Below are 18,651 nucleotides of genomic sequence, written 5' to 3' on the forward strand. Positions count from 1 at the left end.
TAATTTCCATATCTTTAGGGATCTCACCCTGGGTAGAACTCTCCTGGAAGGGAATTGCTGACAGGCTGATAAGATGCAAGGAATGATTTCCAAGCTATATCATTTATTAAGTGCTGATTTGGTAGATAAGCCGTCTTATATTAAGGCTTGGGAGAGAGATGTTGGTCTGCTAGCGGAGGGCGAACGGGATGCAATTTTTCATTAAAAGGTAAAAAGCTCTATTTCGGCACACCTTTTAGAAAATTCTTATAAAATTTTGTATAGGTGGTATTTGACACTGGAGCGTTTGTCTCAGATGTTTCCTTAGGCTGATTCCACTTGCTGGAGACGATGTGGGGGGAAGGGCTCTTTTTATCATATCTGGTGGGAATGCCCTCTCATAATCACAGTTTTGTGTATATATATATATATATACACACACATTTCTGAAACTGTTAATGGGGTTACATATGGAGCCCTGTGAGAAATCTGTTTTACTACACCTTTCCAGTATGCAGGGCACTGCTCATGCACAATTATTGTTTCATCAAATTTTCCTTGCATCTCGGTGGCGGTCAGCTTTGGTGCCAATTCTGTCCGAAGTATATAGTCAATTGGACAGGGTATACTTACTTAGTAACATTTCGGCCTGTAAAGCACAGGCAATTCCTAAGTTTCAGGCCATATGGGCTCCTTACGTTCAATGGAAACAACGTAGTGAGGTAGTTGAATACAGCATGTGGAGCCTGTGCTGCTCTTTGATTTTGTATTTGTATTATGTTGGGGACGAAAGGCTACATCCTAATTCATTGAGTTTTTCTTGATATATAAGGATTTTCTCATCTGTTTAGTTTAGTACTACTTCCTCGCTAGGAGCTATGTGCTGATGTCCGATGAATGTAAACTCTTAATTCTTCTGTTCATCTGCCTGCTTGTTAGATACTGTGACTGGAGGCTGGGGGAGAGGATGGGTGGGAAGGGGGGGGGGTGTAAGGGGGCTCTTTTGTATTACATATACATCTTGAGAGATGATGTGCTCTGTGTTGTTTATGGTGCTTGATTCTTCTTTCAATAAAAACTTTAATTATAATTGTGAACTGGCATCCCCCACAATCGCTCTATAAGAGCAGTCAGTTAAAAAAAAAAGAGGAAAACCAAGACAGCACGGTCACTGAAACAGCAAGCGATTCCACATGCTGCAGAAGAATAGAGTGGTTTAGTGTGTCAAATGCTGCCGACAAGTCTATTAAAACTAGAAGGTACTTTGTGCCCACCTCAAACCCTTGCCAAATGGAATCAAAACAAGACAACAGTAGGGATTCCATATTACTGTGAGGGTGGAATTCAAACTGAGTAGGGTATAAGATATGATTGTCATTCAGAAATTCTTGCAGCTGTCGAAGGACTCCCTTCTCAATAATCTTAGCCAACAATGGAATAGAGAAGACAGGGTGATAACCAGCCAGATTCGACATGTCAGTGTTGGCCTTTTTAAGAATGGATGAGCTACCGCAGATTTCAGTCCAATCGGTAAAACACCCTGAACTAGGGAAGCTTGGGGGAAAAACCTCTGATTTAATCCTCTGAGAAAAAAATTCCATTATTCATCCTATACTCTGAGAGCTACCTCAATATGGGGATGCCTATAGGTCGAAAAAGGAACAGTATATGTATGAAATATCCAGTCAGGGACCTTGATATCACAATGAAGGTAGCAATGATTGGACCAGGGAATGAGTTAGATGACTGAGAAAAAGGAAGGAAGCAACTTCTATCTGGGGAAAGTTGTGGAGAGGATTCCCACAGTGCAGGTCTTCAGGAACAAAAAGAGGTGAAAACATCTTCAAAAGAGATTCATAACCAAATGGATGGACCAGGAAAAACCTGCGGCCATCATCCAGCATACATGCATGTTCAGATAACGTCATTATGCACTCGTTTTACTCTCTTTATAAAGAAAGACCAACAAAGAACTGGTTTTCTGAGGTTGTGTTGTACTAATCTGATGAAGGGAGTGAACTCGTGAGAGCTCGTTACAAATGCACGAAATTAATTTGTTTGCTGATCTTACTGTCTACATATCTAAATGAATTAACAGGGCAACCACGCCACTTGAATTAAAAAAAAAAAGAAGAGAGTAAATCAGAGAGAGATAAAAAGAGAGGTGGAGGAACAAGGAAATATATTGAATTAGAAGAAATGTGTAAACAGAAACCAGAGAAAGACGTAGATATTACATGTGCTGCGACGTTCCTGTGAGCAGCAGTATGTCTGTAAAGTACCTGTATCTTCTTTGCTGGCATCTTCTGCCCCCGAGGCTGCAGGTCCTGAAAAGTATAAAACAGAAATTAATCTCGACTGGAACCTGGAGCTGAGCTCAACATCTTCCTCCCCATGAGTCCAAATCCGAATGCCTGGGTGAGGCTGGCGCTATCACATTGCTGCTGGGGATGGCAAACTGGGCAATGCGGCCTATACTGAACCTAAGAATTGGTTACAATTACAAGAATTACAAGAACCTAAGAGCTGGTACAATTGCAAGAATAAAACCTGCTTAACTAATAATAGTCCATGCACTGACTGAAATGCATTGCCTAGCATAACAGAGCCTTTTGAAATCCATTCTGTAGCAATGAAGGGACCACGTGCATCGCCAGCCGCTCGTGAAAGAGTCATTAAAGAAAAGGATCCCCCGAGCGTCCACACTATACTGTTACCATCCCCCTGAGTGGCAATTCGCATAGGGATGCCCGCAGATCCCGGAAAACTCCCTTTAAAAATTGCCCTTCCCTTCCCCGCAGGGTAAAATACCCTCGTTAGGACCTGAAGCCGGGGGCAGGCCAGCTGCAGTGTGCACTGGGATTTCACTGCATACTTTGCACCTGCACGGATCCCTCAAAGGTAAAACATGTGCAGAAAAACTGTTTTGTTGATAGGGAACGCCGACTGCTGCGATCAGTCAGCTCCAACGTCTTCAGAACAGGGCGGCAAGGTTAATGTGTGGTCTGAGTAGAAATGAGCGTGCCGCTCCATTATTATTCTGTCTCGGGTGATGGAGAGGATACAATTCAAAATTATTGACAGTGGGGGGGGGGGGGGGGGGGTTTGCTGTTTGCGGAGTATGGCCCAAAGTACTTGTCTGAAAAGGCGGAATGGTAGACCCTGCAGTCTTCACAGGGTCATCTATTGTCAACCTCAGCAAGATATGGATTTAGAGACTGTAGCATTTTGGTAGAAGAGCTTTCACCAGCATAGCCCCACAACTTTGGAATATGTTGTTGTTGCCAATTGCAGTGTGGTCGGACTTGAACAAAGGAAATTTCCTGAAAGATGTTAGAGCCTTTCTGTTCCCTACTGCCTGAGTGGGTGGGGTTGCAGGGGTAAAGAGTGCAGCAGTGAAGAGGATGATCAGGTCTATTGGTTTATTTTTATATTTGTATGGATGCTATTTTTATTGTAAACTGCTCTTTGCTTATGCATTGTTAAATAAATAAATATATTATTCAATTAAAAATACCTGCGCAGATTTGCACCTGCTTTTTCTGTGAATACTTCTCCCCTTCCAAACATACATAGCTTAGAAATGCGAAACTACGAGCATAGTAGCATTCCCTGCCCTCTCCCCACACCCAGAGACAGGCTGCTCAATTTTCAGGTTGCCAAATTTTGCGAATACCTGTGAAAAAGGCTTTGGAAATAGCCTTTGCAAAGCGTGCAAGATCAGGGATCTCTGCGGCACTGGCTGGTCAGCAGATATATATAGGTCAGCTCTACAAAGAGCTGACCTTAAAACTCATATTGCTAGGCCCTGGGCATAAAATATTTGCAGGCCTGCAACCTCCCCCCACACACTCTAACAACGGCCCTCACTGTGATCTTCCTGCCCTTTTAGCTATAACATCTTAAGAAAGGGCTGCTGCTGTTCCCCTGAAGCTGAGGGTGTGTTTCAATACATTTTTGATGATCTGTGTGATGGAATCTGTTCTGCGCACAAGCTGTGTGGTCTGGGACATGGGGAGGATGAGTTGCAACGCAAACCCCGCGGGTGACATGCATTTTACCTGTCAGAAATCGGCCCTTCCTCAATGTGACCCCAGAATGCGTGGATGTTTTGGGGCATTGAGAGGAGACCTTCAAGTTCCTGATGGCATGTTTAGGTAGGGGGAGAGCAAAGTCCGCGCACAGAAGGCATTTTCAAATCTCTGCATGCACTTTCCCAGCAAAACTCTGCTCGCACAAGAAGCAGGCACAAGACACCAAGGTGAACTTTACACTGGTAGCAAGTTCTGAAGTGAAGGTCTGCGCACGCTTTAACTGTGAAAATCGATGCCAAGCCAAGTGAGTAACACGCACCTGTCCCCATTATTCATTCACACACTCTTACCCCCGTGGCACAGATCAGAACATCTCAGGGATTTCTTTTCCCCCCATTAGGCTGGTGAGGAGTGGGAGGCGAGGCTCCAGCTCATTCCCAACTGGACAAACTTCTCCACATTTCTGCATTTTGATCTTTATACAGCCAAATCCAAGCGATCCTTCACTAGTTTATCTACGTACCTGAGTATTCTACCCTCTTCTAATGTGCTGCCCCGTAAGATTCTCAGCTTTTATCGAAACGCTTCTTAATCCTGAACACTATTACTTTATACTGCCTGTACAGCTCACTGTCAACAGACACTAGGAATATGCTTTCGTTGTTTTTTGTTTCATTTTGATTTAATGCACACTGATTTTGGTGTGTACTACTCAAATTAGTGTGTACTAAATACTGCATACTCAATGGGATTTAGTGTGCACTAAATCAAAATAAAATGAAAAAAAAAAAACCCCACAATGACATGAATGAAAAAAACAAAACCAAAAAACATCTGAACATTTTTTTTGGCTGCACACGCCTAACATGAACTCTTCCGAGTAGCTGGCAGCTCTGGATATCAACAGAAGCATCCAGTCTGCTGTACCTCAGGTACCAAGACTATGACACAGGACCCTTACCCTAAAGGCAGCAGATGTATCAGGTGTGATAAGGGGGACTACACCCTATCAACCAGACAGAAGCTTTGTTAATTTTCTCAGCTGCACTTGTAATCTCTTTCCACTCTAGTAGATCCTGCTAAGAGCTGCTTTTTGTAGACAGCACTCACTGGCCCTCTCCCTGCCACCCCACATTCACCTGCAGGGCCATTGGAAGGGGAGGCGTTCAGAGTCTTGATGGGGATCAGCATGCCATTGATCTGAGATGCCAGGCAGTTCTTCTGTATACTTTGCTGCTAGGAAGAAAATATCAATCAATGCCAAAGTTAAATACACAGCAAAGCTGACTCAGTAGCTGATAAAGAGACATAATATAACCTTCAGTACAGACTGGAGAACATTTTCTCTACATTGAGATTAGCTGAGAACACGTTAATATTCAGCTTCAGATTCAGTGCAGCTGCTTCTAGATTTCTGCAAGCAATTTGAAGGCACCCACAGGAGACCCCCCCTTGAGTTTTATGAAGCTACCTGCCGATTTCCACATACATTTGTTCTGTGAACAAACATACAACACTGGCTCTCCTGTAAATCTTAAGGTTGATGGAATTTGATAGGTTCTTCAGGATTCTTCAACACTAAACTAAAAGATCGCCAGTTCTCATCCTTCCCCCTCTCTCTGTAACAATTGTTCAGCTGCTTAGGTTTGGCAGACTGCCACTCTGCTTCTTCTGCTTATCCTAAATACAGTTAGAAGAAGAGCTCAGGTGCCATTTCCGAACAGGACTAATCTATCCAAAGTCACAGGAGTATCAGGATTTTGATGCACCTTGTCCTATGACGAAAATGTAGAAGCAACTTCAACATTTTGCAATTCAGGATCAAAAAATGTAATCTGAGAGCTCTTCTGAAACACTCACTTCCACCGTGACTGGCGCACCATCCTTGTCTTTCATTGACTTCTTGTCATGCGCATTGAAGAACTTGATAGGATTGGAAAGGGCACTGGTCAGATCTGAAAGCAAAAATATGAACATAGCTATCCTTAGTGTTCCACCTCAACATGCAATCTTTCATGGTGACCAACCGCCAGACATCAATGAGACATTCCCAGTCTCCATGCTCATTGCTGAGTCTTCTTTCTTGTTGAGGGAAGCTCTGTTGCACAGTCCGGTCCTACACTTTTGTTTTCTGTTGAGCTCCTGGCTCACTCTCCTAACACGCTCCAAGGACTTGGCTGAAAACTGTGTTCTTCAGTCCAACTAGAAGTACACACAACCTTTCACAGCTTATAGTGAGGGTCCCAAAGAGGCATTCCCCGGCGGGCAGAATGAAACAGCATGCACACATTTGATTTTTGAACATGTGTGTACTATTTTCTCCCGCTTGCCTGCCAGTGTGTGGGCAATTTTAGTGTGCATGCTTTGTGGCTGCTAATTGTCAAAGGCAAACAGTGCAGGTAGTTTCCTTTGAAAATTAAAAGTGCCCGTGCATATTGCAAACAATGCAGGCTATTGAAAAGTGTCCTTCTCCTGATACCTCCATTCTCCTCACTCTCAATCCTGGAGACTCCTATACTACTGTCTTTTCAATACTTCTTAACTCCAACCAATTAAGAGGCCGATGCAATACAGTGCGCTCAGCCGAGCACCCTGTTTAACATGCAGTTGGACGCAGGTTGTATAGGCGCTACCTAATCCCTTTATGCAATAAGGGGATTAGTGCCTACACAACCCTCGTCCAATGCGCGGAAAAACTAATAGCGCTCATCACATGCAAATGCATGTTGATGAGGCTATTAGCGAATCACCCACAATGCAAAAAAAAAGTGCGTCTAAAATGCAAATTTTTACCCTTGAAAATTAACGCATGCCTAGAGAGGGTGTTAATTGCTGAGCACTCTCAAAAGTTAAGAAAAGCAGAAAATACTGCTTTTCTATACATCCTCCTACTTAATATTGTTGCAATATTAAGTAGGAGGAACAAAATCTTAAACGGATGCTCAGTTAAGAAGCGTCCGTTTCTTGAACCCCTAGCTGTGCACCGATTAGGAAAACAGACGCCGATAAATTCAGCGACTGTTTTCTAAACCAGCAGACAGCCAACCGCTTGCGGGCTCCCGTTGCCAAGGAAGCACTAGGGGTGTGCAAACGCCCCTAGCACCTCCTTGACAATGCGACCCCTGATTTAAATATTGCATGGCGCCCCCAGGAGGGGTGCCTGGGGGCGCATTAGGAAAGTGGGCACTGAGTGTTCAGCGCCCGCTTTCAGCGCATTTTAATTGCATCAGCCCCTAAGTGTGCATTTAAAGACATCCCTGGTCTGCTCACTTTCAGTTTCAGGAGCTTTTTCTGATTGGGTTTAGGAAATGTCAAAATTAATTAATTTTCCGTCAAGTGGTCCTAATATCTTGCCATTTGCCAGATATTAGGAGTTGCCTAATATCTGGCAAATGGCAAGATGTAATAATTTGTCTAAAACTAGCCTGCACCCATAATCTTTCCCAGCTCCATACACAAGCATTGCCGTGAGGTTGTTTGTACAGAATAACTGCTCAGTGTTTTACCTCTAATCATTTATCCTGATCCTGGATTCTGTCCTCTCTTGTCAATTCGATTTCGTATGCATAATCTGCCTGTAGTCAGAAGTGATGAACATCACAACTTACGTCTGAAGACACATGAATGACTAATATCCCTTCCCAAAGACTGCCTCACAATTTCTTATTCCTGGGTTGTGGGAGCCTTGGCGTTTTCAGACCCTGTCAAGGATGCCGGGCAAAACCTGAGCCTGCTTTAGGAGCCAAAGGTAAATTGTACCTGCCCAAGTATCAGGAACATAATCTTTCACCTCCACATAAACAAAAAGCGAAGGCATGGTGAGGGGCACGTTACTCTCACTGCGAAGGCAAATGTGATGATACCCTGAAAGAAAGAGAGGGAGCAGGTGAGGGCGTGAAATCGGGATCAGGGAAAACCGATCTCAAAGTTCCAACAGGGAAAAGCATGGGCGACAGAAGGAGAGAAGCTGCCCTAATTCCATCGTGCTATCATCTCCCAAGACACAGAGAGGCAAGGAAAGGAAACAAGAAGAAAGGAGACTGCAACGTTCAGTAGAGCAGATGGCCTTACCGATTAAAAAAGCCTCACGAACAAGTTAGCTGAATCTAAGCTCAAACTCTATGAGTTGATGCTCGCATCATATCAAAAAGCCACAAGCTCAATAGGAAAGTATTGCCCTATGGTGACCCTTGCTGAGAGGCTTGGAACTGAGCTAGCACAGACTGGCTCCTCTTTCCTGCTCAGGGATTGTCTGCTCTTAGCCCAGTTATGCTTGCCCTATCCTCTTTCCTTTGGCTAAGGTTAAGATGCATTAATGGGGAGGGCAAATGAAGACTAAGGGCAGGAGCTTGAAGCGTACCTGATTGCACGGCGTTCACGGGTATGATGCGGTGGCCAATGAACTTCCCTCCTTCCTCAAACACTGCAACTCTGAGTGATGCCAGCTCTGGCATTAAAATCTGCAGAGAACATGCAAGAAGTCAGATTCAGTGCCATCACTTCCCATTTCCCCCTCCTGCCCCCCTCAGGCCTGGCTATGGTGCAGGAAAGCAAAATGAATCTTTCATTTCGCACATCATCCAGCTTTCCATAGCGGAAGCATAAGAAAGGGATAAAATTTCAAATGCGTTTTGTTACAGGTGCAGAATAAGATACCCTTTTGAAAACAGAGCCCAAGTGAACTTCATAAAAATCACATAGAGAGATTATATCAGTTAAACAATTAGGGGCGGATTTTAAGAGCCCTGCTCGCCTAAATCCGCCCAAATCCGGGCGGATTTAGGCGAGCAGGGCCCTGCGCGCCGGTGAGCCTATTTTACATAGGCTCACCGGCGCGTGCAGACCCCGGGACTCGCGTAAGTCCCGGGGTTCTCCGAGGGGGGCGTGTCGGGGGTGGGCCCGGTCATCGCGGCGTTTAGGGGGCGTGTCGGCAGCGTTTTGGGGGCGGGTCCGGGGGCGTGGTTACGGCCAGGGGCGGTCCGGGGGCGTGGCCGCGCCCTCCATACCCGCCCCCAGGTCGCGTCCCGGCGCGCTAGCGGCCCGCTGGCGCGCGGGGATTTACGTCTCCCTCCGGGAGGCGAAAATCCCCCGACAAAGGTAAGGGGGGGGGTTTAGACAGGGCCGGGGGGGTGGGTTAGGTAGAGGAAGGGAGGGGAAGGTGAAGGGAGGGCGTTAGAGGATTCCCTCCGAGGCTGCTCCGATTTCGGAGCGGCCTTGGAGGGAACGGGGGTAGGCTGTGCGGCTCGGCGCGCGCCGGCTGTACGTAATTGATAGCCTTGCGCACGCTGATCCAGGATTTTAGCGGATACGCACGGCTCCGCGCGTATCTACTAAAATCCCGCGTACTTTTGCTTGCGCCTGGAGCGCAAACAAAAGTACGCCAACGCGCCTTGTTTGAAAATCTACCCCTTAATAATTTATTTCAAATAAAGAAATAAAATGAATTTGCTGTATAAACCCTTACCACTTTTGCCATAGTGAAAGGTTCAGTTGATGCAACATCAAAAGAAATGCTTCTTTTTCTTACTTGAATATGTTCAACTGTATTTTTTGTATAGACCCCCTATGCAAATAGATGATGTACCCAAGAACCAACCCTGTAAACATGTGCAACTGATAATCATGTTTTACCAGCCTTTCAATTCTGAAAATATAAGTTCAGTAGGAGTACAAGGGCGACAACCAAGATCTCTGGAATCTGCACAGGAGAGCCTTCAGTAGCCTGGGGTCTGCACAGAAGAGCCTTCAAGATCTCTGGAATCTGCACAGGAGAGCCTTCAGTAGCCAGGAATCTGCACAGGAGAGCCTTCAAGATCTCTGGAATCTGCACAGGAGAGCCTTCAAGATCCCTGGAATCTGCACAGGAAAGCATTCAGGAGCCTGGAATCTGCAAGAAAAACCTTCAAGATCTCTGGAATCTGCACAGGAGAGCCTTCAGTAGCCTGCAATCTGCACAGGAGAGCCTTCAAGATCCCTGGAATCTGCACAGGAGAGCCTTCAAGAGCCTGGAATCTGCACAGAAAAGCCTTCAAGAGTCTGGAATCTGCACAGAAGAGCCTTCAAGATCTCTGGAATCTGCACAGGAGATCCTTTAGTAGCCTGCAATCTGCACAGGAGAGCCTTCAAGATCTCTGGAATCTGCACAGGAGAGCCTTCAGTAGCCTGCAATCTGCACAAAAGAGCCTTCAAGATCCCTGGAATCTGCACAGGAGAGCCTTCAGGAGCCTGGAATCTCCACAGAAGAGCCTTCAAGAGCCTGGAATCTGCACAGAAGAGCTTTCAGGAGCCTGGAAGCTGCACAGAAAAGCCTTCAAGAGTCTGGAATCTGCACAGAAGAGCCTTCAAGATCTCTGGAATCTGCAGAGGAGATCCTTCAGTAGCCTGCAATCTGCACAGGAGAGCCTTCAAGATCCTTGGAATCTACACAGGAGAGCCTTCAAGATCCCTGGAATCCGCAAAGGAGAGCCTTCAAGATCTTTGGAATCTGCACAGGTGAGCCTTCAGGAGCCTGGAATCTGAACAGAAGAACCTTCAAGATCTCTGGAAGCTGCACAGAAGAGCCTTCAAGATCTCTGGAATCTGCACAGAAGAGCCTTCAAGAGCCTGGAAACTGCACAGAAGAGCCTTCAAGATCTCTGGAATCTGCACAGAAGAGCCTTCAAGATCTCTGGAAGCTGTAGAGAAGATCCATTATGATCCCTAGAAGCTCTGGAGAGGATCCCTGGGCACCAATTACAAGAGAAGGCCACTGTTGTCCCAAATTAGCAAGAAGAATCGGATCTCCTATGGAATCTACAAATATGATTATCACCCCCTAGAATAAGTAGTCGCATGTTACCTTTTCAAAAACAAAGGCATCTTCCTTCCATACTGGATTGATAGAGTTGGAAGCTGATGTTATTTTAGTCTTGTATTTACGTTTCGGGTCTCCTGGAAGTCCGAACAGCTCTACTTCTACATATGACTTCACACTACGCTCTGAGAGGAACTGTCCAGAAAGGATCTATAAAAAAAACAATCAATACCCCCCACCCCCCAAACAAGATTTAAATTAATTAATTTGATTTTAAAATGCATATTCCACCATTTCAGCTGAGTCCATTTTAGCAGATTACAGCATTATAATATACAAATAGTTGTAATGTTGTGAAACGAAGTGTGCAACATCCCATTTCCTTCTGTGTGTTCCCATTTGCTGTTGGCTCTCATATTTTCTGTACCACCATCACCCTGAATCATTTCATTATCTCCCAGGGTGCTGATATGTTCCTCAGACTGCATTAATTCTTCTGCAATCATTGCATTCTTCATATCATATCCTGTCTTCCATACAAGCACTGTCCTCTGCACAGTTTATAACACCCTTATATTCCTCAGGGTGTCGCATGTCCCCATCGCTACCCTGCACTGTTCTCTATACCAGTAATATTCATTTTTTGTCACATCTACACCCCTCTGCTTCCCATAATATAACTAGACAGGTGCTATATAGTGCGAGTCTGATATTATCTGAAGCTCAATGATTTAATAACGCCTTTGGTGAGGGGCATTTTTACTTATTTCTGGCCTGCTTTTAAGTAGCTGTGATTCTACCAGTTATTCAGGTACATACTGCTAAGAGAGGGGAAATCTTGTTATTGAAATGCCTCTTGAAAAGAACATTATGAGTTAATCCCCCAGACTAAGGCACTGCCAGCTTAATCAGTGGCCTCCATGAAATTAACCCACCGCGTGCCACACAGTAAGAGTGCTGCTGACGTTTATACTTACCGTTATAGAGAGCGTGTTTGCTACAACCACATCAATCCGGTCCACTGTGAATGGGTCAAACTGCTTGTCTATGCGGCGCATGAACTCATGTTTGATAAGATAACCACTGCCACCATTGAACTCAAAAAGAGACATATTCAGTTGCATAGGCAGGTCTGTGAGACAGAAAGATTTATATTCATATATATCAACCAAGACTGGCATAAAACATAGAGCCTTGAGTATATACCAGTTGAATCCTTCATCCCATTTTTATTTTACCAAGCTCCATCAAATTTAGGAATCTATTTTACCCTTTGGATTTCAGTTTGCTAAGAAGGTTCTTCTGCCTTACAGGATACAGCCAAATGTAGTAACCCTTCATGGCCAGTGACGTACTAAGGATGGTGCAAGGGGGCAAGGCCACCCGAGAGACATCCAGGAAGGGGGTGCCATCGGGAGGGTTGAAATCAGGAGCAGCTAAAAAAAAAGGAATCCTGGTGGGGCCACAGTGGAGCCCATCCCGCCATAGCTGGGAGAAAGAAGAGACCCATCAGAGCCATAGCAGAGCCCATTCCTCCTCGGCCGAAGAAAAGAGGAGGCCTGGCGGGGATGGGAGGTCCTGAGAGTGTGTATGGGTGCATGTGAGAGCATGTGTGTGTGTGTGTGTGTGTGTGTGTGAAAGTGCCTATATGCATGTATGTGTGAGAGTGAGAATTTGTATGTATGTGAGAAAGTGTGTATGTGTGTAAGCGCCAGTGTGCATGTGTGTGTTTGTGTGTGTGCAAGAGAGCCTTTATACATGTGCGAATGTGTGGGTGTGTGAGAGAGACTGTGTGAATGTCTGAGTGTGTATGTGCATGTGTAAAAGCCTGCTTGCATGTGTGTGTGTGTATGTGAGGGAGAGAGAGCCTGTGTATGTGAGAGCATGGGTGTATGTAAGTATGTGTGTGTGAGGGAAGATAAAGTTTGTGCAGCCCCCTCCCCCAATCAACAATCTCAGGGTGACTAGAAATCAAAAGATCCATGGTATGGAGAGCAAGAGATTTTTTTTATTCTTATTAGATATAACTGTTCAGTGTTATTTGATATGTCTATTGTTTTGAAATATTTTGTTTTTGAGAACTTAAAAAAAATGTTTTTAATTACTGAATGGTGTCCAGTTTGTCAGCTGTTTGAAATATTTATTCTTTCTATTAGTATGGTTTTATTATTATGATTGATGTGTTATATTTTTTTATTTTGTTATTATTTTATGAGGAATAATGGTGTTTATCTTGTTCCATTGTTGCACTCATACAGATTCTGACTTGTTGCAGCTTCCAGTTCAGTTTTTGTCTACACATTTCCTTTTATACTTTATTCTGTATATGATGTCAGTCCGTCTGTGTTCTGCATGTGTGATCCAGGTGAGGTACTCTGCTGGCATAGAGAAGTCCATATTCCAAAGCCATGTAGATGGATAATGTAATAGTGGGCAGTGAGGCAGTTAACCGAGGATCACTGGACTGGAAGGGGACTGAACCATGGCGGTGGGGGGGGGGGCAGGTGTGAGAAAGTATCCGCTATGGGTGCCAAATATTTTAGGTGTACCACTGGCTATAGCCCAATCTATACCTCAACATAAGACTGAGAGAATGTCCCAAATGAAGGAGCACCAGTTGAAAGAGAGATGAAATCCTAGTATGCCTGGGGCATGTCCTTGTGAAAACTCAGATACTCCAAAATGTACCAGTGGATTGTGCTGCCATTGACTGATGCAATGCAATGACACTTTACCAGGAACATGTTCATTCAGATATAATGCTTGGTTAACATCAGGAAAGTTCTGATCAGTATTCTCAGGCACTTACATTTGGCTCAGGAACAGGGAATATCAGTGCCATTAATGTTTCACTTAAACTAGGATAGGAAGCTCAAAAACTTTACCTCATACTCCAAATGTAACCTTGACTAAGGTTGAAGGATGGAAGTCTCAGCTCCTTACATCTCTTCTTCTCACACTCGGGCCGATACAGTAAAAAGTGTGGGAGAGCGGGTGAGCGCCCACTCTCCCGGCGCACGCACAGGACACTCTCCTGTGTGCGCGATACAGTAAATAAATTTATATAAATTAGGCCCGGCGGTAAAAAGAGGCACTAGGGACACTAGCGCGTCCCTAGCGCCTCTTTTCGGACAGGAGCGGCGGCTGTCAGTGGGTTTGAGAGCCGACGCTCGATTTTCCCGGCGTCGGTTCTCGAGCCTGCTGACAGCCATGGGTTCGGAAACCGAAAGCCGGCAAAAGTGAGCGTCCGGTTTTCAACCCACGAGCCGCGGGGCTATTTCAAAAATTTTTTTTTTTTACTTTTTTAAACTTTTGGGACCTTAATATCGCCATGATATTAAGTCGGAGGGTGCACAGAAAAGCAGTTTTTACTGCTTTTCTGTGCACTTTCCCAGCGCCCGGAGAAATTAACGCCTTCCTTTGGGTAGGCACTAATTTCTGAAAGTAAAATGTGCGGCTTGGCTGCACATTTTACTTACTGAATCACACGGGAATACCTAATAGCACCTGCAACATACATTTGCATGTTGCAGGTGCTATTAGGTTCGGGGGGGGGGGGGTTGGATGCGCGTTTTGGACGCACTATTACCCCTTACTGAATAAGGGGTAAAGCTAGCGCGTCAAAAACGCACATTTGGATGCGCACTGTACTGTATCAGCCTGACTGTTATCTCATTATGTTATCACACCAGTGTTAAGCCCAGATATTCGTAAGATTCACGTAGTGGCTTTCTTAGGACAAAGTGCATCTCCAAAAATGTTAAAAATTATTGCATTCAGAAATTTCTAATAAAATGTATCTTATCTTTTTTTATTATTTATTTTCTTTGCTCATGAAGTATTGTCAGCAAAATAAAAATGTGTGGGACACATGGAGACTACTTACTGATCCTGTGTAATACTCCGGAAATATACACGGGGTTCGACTAAGGGGGCTGTCAGCAGAGGGGAGGGCAGAAGAGAGGGAAAAAGAGGAGCAACCTTGAGCTGGAGAAGAAGAGATTGACAGGGCATAACAGGAGACAAAGAGGTGATGGCAGAGAAAGAGAAAGGAAAAGAGATGGACCCAAACGGTAGTTCTGGGTAAAGGCCACTGGCGTGGAGTTCAGGAATAGAAATGGAAAGAAGCCGTCACTCACCCATGGTCTGAAAATTCAGGGCCACCATCTGACACCCAGTGTTCCAAAACATATGAGGCATGTAGTTTGAGGAGTCCATCCTGGTTCCTTTGGGGTAAATTCTACTCATCTGTCGCTTGTTATATCTGCGTAGTTATGGTATAAGGAAAAGGGCTGCGCCTTCACCACACACATCCACTGAGAAAATACCCACAGCCTGAGAGTTTTCTTTCTACTTGAAATAACTGTTTTTGACTGTGTGCACGTCATACAAACAGGGGTGCAAGTAGACTTTAATTCTTACCAGTACTGCATTACCACAACCCCACCCCGTTACAAAAAATGTTCCATCACCTTTAGCATAAAAACCTCAGGGTCTGAGTGGCTAGTTAACTACAGTTCTAGTTATATCAATTGATAGTCATTCAAACAGCCATTCCCTGTACGTACCTGGATCAAACAGCCAATTCAATTAGTCATTTTAATAAAGTAATTTTCAAATTTATGACAGCAATTTACCATATCAAAGATACTTCCACAGTGGGGCACAGCAGGCCTGTGTTATAATTAGTGAGGTTTGGGTGGACCCTTGGACACTGTGGCAGCTGACCACGCCCATGGGGGGAAGTCCCGTGAGGGGCCACAGGTCAGGCTCAGCTCTTGGACACACAAACACAGATATTTCTTTATTTAGACAGTTTGAGCAGCCACCAGAGGTGGCAGTAGTGAGTAGAAGATGTAGCCCGGCTGGACTAGTATTCCCCAGGGTGCTGGAACAGCGGTTCCTCCAGTAGCAGTGCTGTAGTGGAGAGAACTGAGAGAATGAGTACAATAGAACATTCACAGAGTCCCAAATATGGAGAAGCCCTGAGATAGGGAGAGCTGGCCCTCGAGGAGCGAGTACCAGATCCCTGGAGGTAGAGAGACTCGTAGGCAAAGTACTCACACAGCGGTTCCACGTAGGAGATGGCACTGGCGCTGGAATGGAGGCAGGCCCTCGAGGAGCGAGTGCCTGGTTCCAGGGAGACAGCTCTGAGGAGTAGATGATAGCAGTACTCACTGGTGGTGTCTGTAGCGAATTCTTCCAAGTAGAAGAGGAGATAGATGCAGGCAGCGGGTCAGGGAACATAAACCTCGAGGAGCGAGTACCTGGTTCCAGGGAGACAGCTCTGAGGAGTAGATGATAGCAGTACTCACTGGTGGTGTCTGTAGCGAATTCTTCCAAGTAGAAGAGGAGATAGATGCAGGCAGCGGGTCAGGGAACATAAACCTCGAGGAGCGAGTACCGGTTCCTGATAGCGACCTGAAAGAAGCAAAAGAGGCCCCCGAGGAGCGAGTCCAATGGAAGTTGGAGAGGCAGAGTAGCTGGGTATGGAGAGCAAATCCCATCCGTAGAATCCCCTTGCTAACTCAACGGCTAGCAATAAACTGTAGGCTTAAATATCCGGGCAGCATGACATCATCACAGGGGGACGCCCCTGAGGAACGCGCCAATGACAAAATGAGAATGAGGGCCACGCGGCGCGCGTGCCCTAAGGTATCTATAAAACATGGCGGGAGGCAGCGCCCAAGCCGGTCCGGGAACGTCGGAGAGGATGGCAGGCGGACGCCGTGGCAGCCAGGCGTCCGTGAAGAGCAGGAGGAGCCGCAGAAAAGGAAAGGTAGTTGGAGTGAAGCCTTCGGGAAGTGATGGTCGCAACAGCCTGATTCCGTCGCTTTGCTTGCTCCTGTCCTCCTATGCCCACAGAAGTATCCAATAAGTCCATGCCAGACCCAGGAGGCCAGATGCCAGGGCAACAGACTTGCTAATTTTGGTAGCTGTTTACAGGGCTGATACAAGGCACACAAACATTCGGCTTTGCACTCAGTACTCACACTCAATAAGCTGACCCACAGAAAATCCTCCCACTTGCTTATAGTGGCACATCCTCTTGACTCTCCACAGAGGGGTAGTAGGGCCTAGCTGCACTATTTAGATAGATAAATAGATAGATAGATAGATAGATAGACAGACAGACAGACAGATAGATATATGGAAAGCATGGTCCTTTCACTAGGTTTATACTCCTCTTAGCTGAGGACATATTGAGATTAGAAGAGTAGTGAGCAGAATAAACCATTTGCTATGGCGCTTCCCTGTACAAGTGGCCACAATGGTGCAGTCCAGTCTCTCATCTCTTCGCAGGAGTCTGGAGGGGGAAGGGGGACATCTACCATCACTATCCCATCTTTCAGAGGCATATGGGGAGTATAAGAGGGACAAACAGACAGTTCCCTGTGGTAGTATTTCTGATAGTACTTAACAATTGATTCATCAGTGAGATGGAGAGTACCCCTGCTTTGAGAGAATAAACCTCTTATCCAGGTGGGTTTGTCTTTCTATGGGAGAAACAAAACCCTGATCCACATTCTACGACTGAACAAAGATCTTCACGGGAGCATTGAGAACCAAGTGCCGTGTGCCTGTTTAGAAGTAACCAGCAGTGTGGAAAGAACAGAGGAGCGAAGGAGAGAGCTGCCTATCCAGTGCACTGATCCAGGAGCCCAACGAAGTCCACTGGAGAGAGATGTGAAGGCAAAAAATTCAAGCATTTGGAGAATAAGGTACCAACAAGGGCCCTTGGGAGGAAGGAGCCCACCATCCTTCCAGGGGTAACTTGCACCCCAAGAACAGGAATGAGGGGATCCCAGAAGGGTGTAACAGCAAACACTAGAAAGCCCCAGATACACCCCAGCATCTGCTTGTGGATTTTAACTGCTTAAAATTGTACCACGTTCATCAGACACTGTGACATGATTTCTGAAGCATATGGGTAAAAAAATGTCATCTGTGATTTTTGGAGATAGATTGTAAAAAAAATAAATTAAGAAATACATTGATAAATTACAAGAAATCCATGCCACGTAGGCTGACGGGTGAGTGTGGGTGTGTGGGTGCCTCTTTCTCTCTTTTGCTGCCAGACAGCCCAAGTTTGTATTATTGACTTCCAAGATCTTGGGAAGGAGATGACCTTCATCCTATCCTTGCACTCAATTCAGTTTTCAACTCCTTCTTCACATCCCCAACATTCACCACCTTTCATGCAACCCACCCAAATACTCAACCCTTCCTCATCTCTCCTAACATTCATCACCTCTTGTACCATGTTCATGGTCTTACTACCAAAGGCTAGACTACAGAGCAGAGCAGCTCATTGCTTCTCTATACAGAATAAGAGGAGAGGGAAAATCACAGGAAGGGAGGGGCTGGATTAGAGAGCAGAGTAACTCTTCTTAACTCTGCTCTGCCCACAGCCGCTTCTCTTCTGCTCCCTGCAAGATGCCTGGGAGAAAAGGGGTTGGAGCAGTAAGGAGAGCACCTGTTTTCTGCTGCCTGATCCTGGGCACTGGCCAAGAGAGTAAGGGCCCTTACCCCCTGGGCAATGGCCTTGCTTCTCAGTTGCTTTGAAGGTGTTACCTAGCACCCTGGTTCTGCATGTTTCCAATACAGGATACTGGCACTAAATGTCTTGCAGATAGTGTGGGTTTGACCATACCAGCGTACTGCAGCACTGCATACAAATGAAAGGATAATTAGTAGCAATGTGAAGCTATACCCTGCCCCTGCACTTTTCATAGAATCTTGGCAACCTACCACATGAATATGCCCTGACATTCTTGCTCTAAGCCTTTATACTCACCTGGAATGTTGACCACTCAACTTGCCAAGTCACCAAGGTGGGAGAGG

General features: G+C 45.5%; 1 protein-coding gene across 4 annotated transcripts in view; it reads right to left on the reverse strand.

Annotated features, from left to right (window-relative positions):
* The window catches only part of PLCB2 (phospholipase C beta 2), a 152,553-nt gene that overhangs the window by 35,568 nt on the left and 98,334 nt on the right, over window positions 1-18,651 (reverse strand). For 3 of the 4 annotated variants that reach the window (XM_029598516.1, XM_029598518.1, XM_029598519.1), the window contains exons 18-25: window positions 14,946-15,070; window positions 11,784-11,938; window positions 10,852-11,016; window positions 8,374-8,473; window positions 7,773-7,877; window positions 5,874-5,968; window positions 5,153-5,249; window positions 2,262-2,306 (exon numbers count right to left, since the gene is read on the reverse strand). In XM_029598516.1, coding sequence (XP_029454376.1) covers window positions 2,262-2,306; window positions 5,153-5,249; window positions 5,874-5,968; window positions 7,773-7,877; window positions 8,374-8,473; window positions 10,852-11,016; window positions 11,784-11,938; window positions 14,946-15,070 — 887 coding nt within the window. The remainder of the gene's footprint in view (window positions 1-2,261; window positions 2,307-5,152; window positions 5,250-5,873; window positions 5,969-7,772; window positions 7,878-8,373; window positions 8,474-10,851; window positions 11,017-11,783; window positions 11,939-14,945; window positions 15,071-18,651) is intronic. The other variant, XM_029598517.1, reaches the window with a different exon arrangement.

This window comes from Rhinatrema bivittatum, chromosome 4, assembly GCF_901001135.1.
Source record: "Rhinatrema bivittatum chromosome 4, aRhiBiv1.1, whole genome shotgun sequence".
Classification (NCBI taxonomy): domain Eukaryota; kingdom Metazoa; phylum Chordata; class Amphibia; order Gymnophiona; family Rhinatrematidae; genus Rhinatrema; species Rhinatrema bivittatum.